This window comes from Bos javanicus, chromosome 10, assembly GCF_032452875.1.
Source record: "Bos javanicus breed banteng chromosome 10, ARS-OSU_banteng_1.0, whole genome shotgun sequence".
Taxonomy (NCBI): Eukaryota; Metazoa; Chordata; class Mammalia; order Artiodactyla; family Bovidae; genus Bos; species Bos javanicus.
Genome location: NC_083877.1, coordinates 38,045,132 through 38,057,163, shown reverse-complemented (window position 1 = coordinate 38,057,163; position 12,032 = coordinate 38,045,132). Strand labels below are relative to the sequence as shown.

Sequence of the window (12,032 nt, the reverse complement as noted above, 5' to 3'; positions counted from 1 at the left end):
GACTGATGTAAAAATATAATTAACTGGTGATGGTTTTGCAGGATTAACTGAAGAGGCCCTTAATATTATATAAACTCTATAATCTTATACATTCAAGTTTTTTTGATTTATAAAAATTTTGTACTTACATTTGGGGACAGGCAATACAAAACAGAAAACAATATAAATATGTATAAGGAAAATAAGTCTGTTCAATACAGTGAACAAACCTAACAACTGAGCTTGTTGACCTAAAAAATGAAACAGCCAGTTATTTTACCAGCAAAAGGGGTTTATTTGGGAACAACAAACAACTGCAATTAGTGTCAAGCCAGCTATAGTAAAAGCCACAGCTAAGTCCCACAAACAGAGGGAAAGGGAGGAAGTTGGGAGCAGTTGTTTTGAACAAAATTTCATGGAGGAAAGCGAGAGTTCAGGGTGATGAGGGGTTCTCATTAGCTTAGTAGCTAGGGTCAATTTCCTGTAGGAGATATAATGTACACCATTCCTATCTATAATTGACAATCCTTCCTGTTATTTACCTAGAGTAACACTGTGTGAGAGCTCCTCCTTCTGGCCTCTCGACTCCATTTTAAATAAGGTTTCACTTTATTAATTTTCCAGCTTCCCAGGTGGCACTAGCAGTAAAGAAACTGCCTGCCAATGCAGGAGATATAAGAGACTCAGGTTTGATCTCTGGGTTGGGAAGATCCCCTGGAAAAGGAAATGGCAAAGCACTCTAGTACTCTTGCCTAGAAAATCACTAAGACAGAGGAGCCTGGCAGACTACAGTCTATGGGGTCACAGAGTCAGACGTGACTGAGCAACTAACACACTTAATAATTTTCACAAGCTCAGTACCAACAGAACTCTCTTTTGTGTGCTCAGTTGTGAGGCTCCTCTGTCCATGGAATTTTTCAGGCAAGAATACTGGAGTGGGTTGCCATTTCCTTCTCCAGTAGATCTTCCCAACCCAGGGAGTGAACCTCGTCTCCTGCATTGCAGGCAGATTCTTTACCACTGAGCCATTGGGGAAGCCCTTCAATACCAATACAGTAATGGAACAAACTGGAATAACATTCAAAAGAACTTGCTGGTAAGAATAATTATATTCAGTAACATGCTAAAATATATCTTTGACAATGACACATTTTATTAAATAGGGAATAAGGCAGCTTCCCCAGGGATCTCTGAGAGGCAACTCAATAACAAAAACTCATGTAATTGTCTTTTGTATCTAGCACAGAAAAATATATCATACTCATATGGTTTATAAATAATTGCCAGTTTGGCCTAATCACCAAACTTTGGTAATTGTGTCTCTTAGTAAGTATAGATAGGAACTCCCTTCCAATCCAGAAAGCATCCTAGCTCCATTCTAAAAGCAGACATCAGAGCTCGGCTGTGACAGTAAGAAAGAGAAGACAGTTCAAATGAGCCTGAAAATTCATGATTCAACTTCATTCTGAGTGAGTTCTTTGATTCTGTTCATGCAATGATCAACAGCATTAATAAGTAAAGGAATCCAACTATCTTCTGGCTGTGGGGTCACATGACTTGCTCTGCAAATGCAATGGGAAAAAGAGAAGTTAAATTTATTATACTGTCAAGGAAAAGACCTATCCTCAAAAGGGAGCACAGGGAAAACTACAGTAAAAGACGGCAAGTTTCTCTGCAGCAACTCAGCTGCTCCATAAGCAAAGCTGAAAAAAAACACTACAATCACTTTCTACTCTTTGAAATGGGGGTTTGGGAGTTGAGAATGGCTGTACAGGCTTATTCTCAAAAAGCTATTTGGGGATAAGTCTTCATACTCACTTTGTTATTTCGAGTGCCTTCTTTAAAACAGATGCAAGTTTTGCAGACTAGAAAAAAAAAAGAAACAAGAGAAGTTACTCACCCTGAGCCCTACCACAAAAAGGGAAGGAGAGGAGACTTCCCTGGAGGTCCAGCGGCTGGGACTCTGAGCTCCCAGTGCAGGGGGCCTGGGTTCAATCCCTGGTCAGGAAGTAGACCCCACAGGCCACAACTAAAAGATCCTGCATGCCACAACAAAGACGGAAGATACTTCGGGGTGCAGCTAAAACTCAGCACAGCCAAACAAATAAAACAAATATTTAGGGGGAAAAAAAGGAAAGGAGGAAAAAAACGGAAAGGAGGAAAAAAGGGGAGGGGGGAGAAGAGCTAAAATATTTTACTTGAATATTAAAATATTTAATACTTTAGCTCTCTTCCCCCACTTTTTTTTCACATTCGCTTTTTAAAAACTGACTTAATAAACATCTTTAGCAATTCATCATGTCAGTTACCCTAGAAACAATTTTAAGGAATGCATGGTACATTGGTTGCATTCATACATCCTCACGTTATTTTGTCACTGGTCTTCTTAAAATTCGTAAGTTAAAAAAAAAAAAAAAACAGTTGTTTCTGCTATACATATCCTGAACTATCAGCAGAGCTGGGACAAGAAGTCATTTTTTAAAAAGTGAAAGTGAGAAAAAAGGAAGGAGCAAAGTTAAAATATTACAGTATTTTAATACTCAAGTAATACGAAGTCATTAAAAAAAAAACCTTGGAGGAAACAATCAAAAACAAAAATGTTGATTAGGTGGCAGGATCATGGACTCTTTTCTATTTAGCAAAATCTTATTAATACTGCTGCCATAGCATCTTTATAAGCTTTTTTATATTTAAATTTTTTTTAAAGAAAACAAAAAAAGGAAAAATATAACCTAAATTTGTCCTAACTGCTGATAGTTTAGGATATATACAGCAGAAACAACTGGGTTTTTTTTAAAAAACTTAATATTTTAAGAATGCCAATAACAAGATAACATGAGGATGTATGTATCCTACCAATATACCATTCATTCCTTAAAACTGCTTTTAGGTAACTGACATGGCGTATTACTAAGGATGTCTATTTCTTCAGAAGTCAATTTTTTAAAAGTGAATGTGAAAAAAAAGTTAATGTCCAAAAAGATCCTAATTCTACTCCAAGGTGTTTCCACATTGTGAAGATACATTTGATGACTCTACTAATAATTTCCACAATCTAATTTACCAAATATTATTAGGACTGATACATCTGATGGTAAAATATAAGCTATCTGCAATTGTACTTCTCTTTCCAATAAAATGAGACATAATAACTTAAAGTTTATAAAAAACAAGAGAACAGAACTCTAGCACAGGACCTAGGACTTCAAAGAAAACAATAAAATCAGATTTTTATAAACAGCTTAACCCTTCATGACCACTCATGGTTAGATCACATAATATATCGATATTAGAATAGAGGATATAGAATTAGAATAGATATTAAATATATTCTAATATTTTGTATTATAGAATTCTCTATTCAGTTCAGTTCAGTTCAGTCACTCAGTTGTGTCCAACTCTTTGCTGAGAATACTCTAATAGAGTATTCATCTATTTTGGCCTATGCTGGAAATTAGAAACTTGTAATTTCACGTTGAAAGAATCCCAAAGCACTGTACTAATTAAGACTTTCTCTCAAGGCATGGTTTTCTAAGGTCTTTGGGTGCGTGCATGCTAAGTCACTTCAGCTGTGTCTGACTCTTTGCGACCCTACAGACTGTGGCCCACCAGGCTTCTCCATCCATGGGATTCTCCAAGCAACAATACTGGTGTGGGTTGCCATGCCCACCTCCAAAGGATCTTCCTGACCCAGGGATCAGACTATGTCTCAAGTCTCCCACACAGGCAGGTGCATTCTTTACCGCTAGCACCACCAAGGAAGCCCCTCTAAGGTCTTTGGGTTTTTCTTAACAATTACCCGAGTGGTTATGGAAGAGACAGTACTATCAGAGCTCATTGCTGTCAGAATTCAAATTCAATAAATATTTATCAAGCACAAACACATGGTGACTTTACTACCGTACTTACATCCAAGTGTAACAGATAAACATATTCCCCACAGTTTAAGGAAATACCAGTGATTACTGAAATTCTACCAATCAGGTCTGCAGCTATTCCCTTAAAGCCAGTACTTACATTGATTCGCACAGTCAAAGGGCACACAGGTGGGTAAATGCTCAGAGCCAAATCATCCACACTAAAGCGAGAAAGAAAAAATAACCATTAACCAAGAAGGAACAAAGCTCAACTAGGTGGTCTCCAGGACACAACTAAGGATGCAACGAGTGAGGAAATAATTTCCAGAAATGCATCAGTTCCTTAAACTGGGCAACCAAGAAATAACCAATTCAACTGGTATTTATGGAACACATACATACCCTGTTTTACTAAGAAGTTGAGGGTGGGGGGAACTCCCTTGACCAGTAGGATGGGACATTATTAATTCATTTGACAATGTTTGGATCTGAAACCATAAGTTTAATAACTGCTATTGCCAGGGTTCATCCCTGAATGCCATTAAAGTAGGTACCACTTTTAATCAAGCAATCAAGTTAGTGCTATACCACCAAAAACAGGACAAACTAATACCATGTGCCTCTCCCGTATGATGCAATGAAAAGCATGAAACGCTCAACTTAGTGATATTCTTGCCAAAAACGTTTAACCTGAATATAATTACGAGAAAACAACCACATGAATCCAGATTGCTGGATATTTTACAACACAACTGACTTGGATTCTTTAAAAATGTCAAGAAAATAAAAAAAAATTTTTTAATGTCAATGACAAAAAAAGCTAAAAAAGGACAGGGACTGTTTTAGTTGCAAGATACCAAAGAGAAGACAACCAAATGCAGTATGACCCCTTGACAGAATCCTGAATTAAAAAAACAAACAAACAAAAAAGCTATAGAAGACGTTTTAGACACAATTTGGGAAATCTGAATATTAGATACTATTATTATATTCAGTATAATCTTTATCATCAGGGAATGGCAAATCACTCCAGTATTCTTGCCTGGAGAATTCCATGGACAGAGGAACCTGGCAGGCTACTGTCCACAGGGTTGCAACACACAAACACATATTCAATGTAAATTTCTTCAATGTAATACTAAGAGTAAAACTGTTCTTAGGAAATACATGCTGAAATATTCAGAGAAAAACATCACTGATGTCTGCAACTTACTCACGAATGGTTCAGGGATAAAAAGAGCACATCTATTTCAGTTTTTAAAAAGGCACATCTAATTACAGAGAAATAAACCAATACAGAAAAAAAAAGTGAACAACAGGTGAACCTAGACGGAAGCACAGGTACTCACTACAATACTTTTTAACCCTTCCGGCAGGTGTGAAAACTTTCAAAACAAAAAGATGGGGAAAAACCTTCAGGTGACAGCACAAGTTGAGATCAGAATGCTGCTGCTGGCATGTTTTGAATGGAGGTCACGCTTACCTAGGGCTGATCTCATCAGAAATGTCCACAATGTCATCCAGCTGGGCCACCTGATCCTTCTTCCCGTTCTCTGCCACTGACAGCCGGATTTTCTTCAGGCAGGCTTTAGATGCTCTCGCCAGGGCAAGGCATGGGATTATGAGCTCCTGGTCTTCCTCTGACCAATATGAGTCCCGATTGTTTGGACATCCCAATATATCCTCATCAACATGGTTATCAGAGCCGTCCTCCTCAATGTCATTCAAGAGGCCACAATAAGGGTCACATTCTTCCACAGCCTAAGATACAACAGGATATATGTGAATGCCAGGAAAAAAAAAAAAAAGTATTAATACTTTTAGCATCATGTCTGAGTTGTCCCCAAACTTCAGCCAGCTATTTCCCTAAATGGCTACAGAGCTGAATCACCTCACACATGCTGTTCTAACTCTCCTAGTACAGCAATGGAACAGAGAGGAATGGTACAAATTAAACCCCCACATGGGGCGGGGGGAGATGGGAGATGGAGGATGGGAGTGAGGGGGGACCCACGTGGTCCATGCTTGACACATCTTCTCTCTTTAAAACCAATCCTCATCTACTAGACACAGAGTGGCCTTCCAATGACCATCAAAGAAAGAGGTCCTCTCACCTGCTCCATCTCCTCATGTGCATCCTTCACAAGATCCACACTCTTTGTCAGCACTGAAAGGGCTGCAGCTTTGTTATCTATGAGTTAAGAATGAGAAGCACTAGTTAGTGGAGAATCCCAACAATTCTGGAGTCTGCAAAAAGCAACAGTGTTCTCATCTGAAGGGAGTGCCAAGGACAGTGAACAAGGGCAGCAGTTGAATGTAAAATTCTTCTCATATACATCCTCTGGGTGCCCAGACAGGGGGGCTAAAAAGCTTTCTGTCATTCACCATAGGAAGAAATACAATAGTCACATGATGTTTCTCAGCATGGTACCCCTGGATGACCACTGCTCTTGGCCTAGCAGGCTCTACCCCATAACTGCTTCAGAGTCCCCAGAATACTGCCCCTGGGGCAGGACCAGAAGAGAAAACCACATCTGTTCAACAAGAGACAGAGCCACAGCCAAAGGGTGTTTGAGTTTAGAAATTACGTGAACTAAAAAGACTGGCAAAAAGAATTAATACCTATATTTTCATGTTGGTGATAAACTAGACCTATTTCACTAAGTTCTTTACGTAAGTAAAAATACATACTACTACAAAACTGGCAGCTAGATGTGAGGTCTGTCAGCTTTGGCCAGCAGAGTCAACGTCTACTTTCCACTCTCACCCACCTTTTGGGATCTGAGGTACATGTTGGCAAGCATCCCAGACACTGTTGTAGGAAATCAGGTTCTCAGGGCTGCTGAAAGAAATCAATAAGGATATATCAATAACCTGGGTTCCTGTTTCCTTCAAAGGTCCTTCCTGCTGGGTCATTAATCTCAGTTATCAGTAACTTTGCTGTTAAAATGACTTTTTCCCCCCTCCCAGAAGCAAAGAACCCCATTACCCAATAACTCCAGCTGTGGCATCCCTACCTCTGAGCTGGATTGATGTAAAGTGCTTCCACAAGCTGAGCCATGTCATCCACGATGTCCAGAGTGGCGCTCCGCACCAGCTTTCGCAGGGTGATGCCTATAGCCAGACCCAAAGACTAAGCAGCCTGTCCATCTTTCCAGAAGTCTGGAAAGTCTTCCCAAGAATCTAAGCCCTACAGAATTTGAGGTAATGTGCACCCACATGCTTTAACCAGAGTGCCAACACAAAACCCAGGTCTTATGTGTATCCCCATGTCATTTGCTTGCTCCTCCCACCATTCCTTAGTGGTATTTTCCAAAAGAGAACTGAACAAAATTGTTCCATGACGGCATGTATTCATTCATTAAAAAGTAGTTTCTTGGGACTTTCCTGGTGGTCCAGTGGCTAAGACTCTACGCTGCCAATGCAGGGGCCAGGGTTCAGTCTCTGGTCAGGTAACTAGATCCTACATGCCACGACTTAGAGTTCACGTGCTGCAACTAAAGACCCTGCATGCCGTAACAAAGACTGAAGAGCACGCCTGCCACAACTGAGACCTGGCACAGCCAAATAAATAAAATAATAAATATTTTTTAAAATAGTGATTTCTTGACATTTGTGGATAAAACACTTCAAGTTTAAACCACATGAGTAACCCTGAAGCTCCATGAGACAGGTATTCATTTATAATTGTAACCTGATAATAATCAAGACACGAAGATACAGGCAGAGCTGGAGGCCACTTAACCTATAAGGGAGCTCAGAAACAGCATGTGATGAGGAGGAGGAGCCTGGGGATGGCACTGATAACCAAGCAGTATCTGTGGTGATTATAATCCATTAGAGATGGATAAGCCAGTGAGAATTAAAAATGTTAAGAGTGGGTAAGGCAGGGGACATGAGAACACAGTATCTGAACTTTAGCACAAAGGCTTACTTATGGAGATCACTTATATAACTACCTTTGACTGCACTTAATGGGAGAAAGTTACATTACATGATCAAATCAAGGAAAAGGTAAAATTCTCAGGACATAAGCTGTCACATTAGCAAAGATCTACCCCATAAACTGAACACGTATGTGTATGGAGTGGCTTACCCTGATCCTTGGGAAACAAATAGTACACCCCAATAATTGCCTTGATGGCAGCATGCACTTGTTCACAGAACCTCTGGGTTTCCTATGAGATGACAAGCCAATTTCAGAAAGAAAAAAAGAAATAGATTAGATCAATGTGGTCAAGCCATCTACAGGGGAAAAGAGCAGACACCTGTACAGCATCATCAAACATTTTCTGAAGTCCTATTATGTATCAGGCCCTGTGCTGTTCTCATCACGTACCAGGGAGGAGTTAGCTGGATACCAGATACTGAGCAGAAACTCAGTAAGACAAGAAAAAACTGTAGGAAAAACATCCCTGATACTCTATATCCCAAGATATCTGTGATCAGCTTTGAGATATTCACCATATCTTAGACCAGGAGTTGGCAAACTAGAGCTCAAGGGCGAAATCAGGCTCACTGCCAGTTTTTGCAAATAAAATGTTTCTGGGACACAGCCACACTCATGCATTTACATATTGTCTATAATAGTATTCGCACTACAGAGGCAGAGTGGAGTAGCTGGACTGCAAAGCCTAAAATGTTTACTATTTGTCCCTTTACGGAAAAGTTGTCAGCGCTATCTTAGACCATTAACCAGTTGTCTATCTCTCTGCCTCTGTCTGTCTCTAACAGAATCTCAGTATACCTAAATGAAATCAGCATGTACTCTACAATGCTCAATGTTGACTATTTTCCTTCTAGGTAGTCACTGGCTTTCTCTTATCTTCCTTGTCCTCACTGCTCTGCTAAATTTCAAGCCAGTGCTACGCAAAATGTGATCTACAGATTGGTGCCAGTCCATAAATGATGTGTTACCAGTCTGAGATGGATAGGTACAAAGATTGAGAGTACTTAGAAACTTTTATGCCAATTTGACATTGTTTCAACATCCAAACATATAATTTTTGTAAAAATACCACGTTGTAAGGACTGGAATTAAAAAAAAAAAAAAAAACAAACCCCTTCTTTGGCAGAATTAATGTGCTGAGATCCTAAGAAAGCAATTGTGATTCAAATATATATAATTCATATAAAGCTATATTCTAATTTTTCATCTATGAATGAAAAAACCACTGTCCTGAGTATGTACAGAGTAATCAAACTGACCAAAATAAAAGACAAAGATAAAATATTAAAAGCAACAAGGGAAAAGTGACAAATAACATACAAGAGAACTCCCATAAGGTTACCAGCTGATTTCTCAACAGAAACACTTATTACTTGTGTAAAAAGAAGCCATATGCACTTGAGTGTGAATATGCATAGGATATATATGGAATAATACAAAAGGAACCAGAGACAGGAGATATAAACTTTTTAGCACATTTAACTTTGATACCTTTTGAACCTTATACTGTCTACATTATTAAAATTAAGTATAAAAATAATTCAGTACAAAAGAGTATTATGTAGTATAATAGAAAAGGTATCAGATGGAACCTAATTTAAGTCCTAGCTCCACTACTTATCTACCTTAAACTGAGCCTCTGAGCCTGTCTGTTCATCTGTCAGAAAGGGATCATGTATGTGAAAACACTTAGCAAATAGAAAGTACTTTTAAAAATGTCAGAAAGGAAGTAACCAGGATGAACCTCAGAATGAACCAATATTTAGAAGAGCCATCTACCCCATGACAACTACTGCATCTGACAATTTGATTTTCAGAACAATCCTGTGGTGTGAGAACCTTCATCTTACTCGACAGATGAGGAAATTAAATCCCCAGATTTGAGTGTAAAAGGTGGAAAGAAAATGAGAGGTTTCCTAAGAAATACTGAGCAGCACAAGAATTCTAGAAAAGTGAAGCCCACCTGTGGAGATGGCAGTGGAAGTCGAGAGAAGGCTACGGTCAGAGTCGTGGCTTCCCTTGACACTGTCACAGCTGCCTCATCTGGTGGGGGGAGGGGGGGGGTGACAGAGCAGGTGGCAAGAGCCAATATGTTAGTGCCAAATGGACAAGGCTGCAACGGCTGCACGGACTTTGAAGATAATGCGTTCCCTCTCCACCCATGCCCACTGAGACGTCTCAAAAACACCTCCAAAAACCAGTGTTTTATATTTCAACCTCGAAGGTACCAAGGATAGGTAAGGAAGAGTATCCCCGCAGAGAGGCTGGGGGGGTGGGGGGGAGGTACGGGGGGGGGAGGGGAGCAGGAAGGAAAGGAGTAGGGAAGAGATGAGAGACAGCAGTCACCAATAGCAGAAGCACTCACTGAATCTTCTCCAAAAGGCCTCCCGATCAAACTCCTTGGTGGTTTCCTGGGCTTCGCCGACTAGTGGGTGCGGGGTGTGGGCCGGGCGGCGACAAACGAAAGAGCACAGGTAAGCAGAAAGACCTCCCGGCCCCACCTCCTCCGCCCGGACCCGGCGCCGCGGCCGCCAAGGCCTGGCCCCTTCCCACCCAAGTCCGCCCCTGCGGTCGCCCGTCCCCACTACGTCAGCTCACCCCGCACTCCAGGAAGCAGCTGCCGCAGCTCCCCGGCTAAGTGCCGAAGCTGTTCCAGAGGCGGATCCAGGGTGGCGTCTGGGGCTGCAGATACAGCTGCGCTCTCCATCCCAGTACCGCGTTAGGAGCCAGCGTACTAAGCACCCACAACAGCTTCCGGAACCGCACTGCTGTCGCAGCTCCTCTTCCAGGCCAAGGTCTCGCTTCCGGCAACAACCTGTCCCGCCCCGGAAACCCAGTCACGCCCCTTCCGCTCTCAAAAGCTCCGCCTCACTCCCGCTCCTAGCGACACAGGCAAGACCCAGACGGAGTTGTTTCCTATTCATCATTCATTTATTGGTATTTGATTAGTTGAAAACACCCCCGACTGAGGAAGCAGAGAGCCCATAATCCTGTTGAAAAAAGGACTAGGAACTAATCAAGGGTAGTCAGGGTCAGGTCCAAGATTGCACGTTCCCTGTCCCTAAAGTGGCCTCCTTACAGGCTGCCAAGTTCCAAACACTGTGCTAGGTACTTTACATGAGGTATCTAAAAAACACTGAGTGGGCCTCAGATACTCCCATATCCGCCAGCCCCTGCTCTGTGGATCTCCTAGATAAAAGCTTTCTCTTCACAAAAGTAAATCAACCCTTTACCTTCTTGGGGAAGGAAGGAATCATGGCATTATATAGAGAATTTTCTGCAGTCCATTCTGCAAGAATCAGTAGTAGGTAATCCCCCCAACTCCCAGGTGTCCAAAGAACAGCAGCTCCCTGAAGTTTGCCCACCAATACTGGCCTTTCGCCTGCTGCTGAGGCAGAGGCCTGGGCTACAGAGGTGGATGAGGAAATACAGACTTCAGGAGCTCAAGTGGCTTTTTAACTGCACTATGAAGGTTCCAAGCTCAGCAGCGTTCAGTGTCCAAACACAACGAATGAGAACAGGTGTCACCAGTGTCAACCAGGTCCGTAAAGGGGAGAATAATAAAGCTAGAGTGCCATATGTCACATGAAGAAAGTAGCAGGAATAAATATGCCAGATGTACAGCAGTAACATAAGTAGGTGAACAGGTATAATTTTCAAGTATTTTCCTTGACGGAGATGAGACCTGAAGCTGTGACCAAAGCACCGCTGCAGCAAAATCCAACACACGTAAACCATCAAGGGGATGTTAAAAAACACCAGCTGGAAAGAACAGAACAGAACCATTAGCTTACTAAGCCCTGGTGGGGTCAGGTCTCACTAACACATTATTGGTGGCTACTAAAAATATGTTGCTTTCTCTCATTAACTGATACTTTATGCTTTAATCACACTTGTGTGGTTAGTTGTTTATTTGCCTGCATCCTTTTGTTCATCTTAAAGGCAAGTGTCATTTCATTTCTGTTGAAGCTCTCAAATGTTTAAGTTTAGAAATGAATATATATGTTTATGTACAAACACACACACACATATATACAGTACTCTTTTTTTTTTTTTGGCAGAGAGGGGGGAACTTGGATATCAGTATTTTTTCTTTACTTTGCATTTGTAATTCAAGTAATATAATGAATACTAGAATACAAACTAGAAGATTTAAGATTATAATCCAACCATAACTACAATATGAGTTTTCATTCACCAAATAATTATTGAGCACTCATTATGTGGCAGGCACTGTGCAAGGCTCT

At 41.0% G+C, this 12,032-nt stretch overlaps 2 protein-coding genes across 5 annotated transcripts in view; both read right to left on the bottom strand.

Annotated features, from left to right (window-relative positions):
• Positions 1–250: 250 nt before the first annotated feature.
• CCNDBP1 (cyclin D1 binding protein 1) lies at positions 251–10,615 on the bottom strand. 2 transcript variants are annotated; one of them, XM_061430936.1, is made up of 11 exons: positions 10,384–10,615; positions 10,151–10,210; positions 9,749–9,828; positions 7,933–8,014; positions 6,854–6,950; positions 6,608–6,678; positions 5,951–6,027; positions 5,320–5,597; positions 3,997–4,057; positions 1,798–1,844; positions 251–1,541 (listed from the first exon to the last, which is right to left on the bottom strand). In XM_061430936.1, the coding sequence occupies exons 1-11, from the start codon at positions 10,490–10,492 to the stop codon at positions 1,427–1,429; spliced, it is 1,077 nt and encodes a 358-aa protein (XP_061286920.1). In that variant the 5' UTR covers positions 10,493–10,615; the 3' UTR covers positions 251–1,426. The 2 variants fall into 2 exon arrangements, with proteins under 2 accessions (XP_061286920.1, XP_061286921.1); XM_061430937.1 differs by having other exon boundaries at positions 6,608–6,675; positions 10,384–10,608.
• A 79-nt stretch (positions 10,616–10,694) lies between these two features.
• Positions 10,695–12,032, bottom strand: part of TMEM62 (transmembrane protein 62) — a 35,034-nt gene continuing 33,696 nt past the window's right edge. For all 3 annotated transcript variants that reach the window (XM_061430933.1, XM_061430935.1, XM_061430934.1), the window contains one exon: positions 10,695–11,547. In XM_061430933.1, coding sequence (XP_061286917.1) covers positions 11,221–11,547 — 327 coding nt within the window. In that variant the 3' untranslated portion in view covers positions 10,695–11,220. The remainder of the gene's footprint in view (positions 11,548–12,032) is intronic.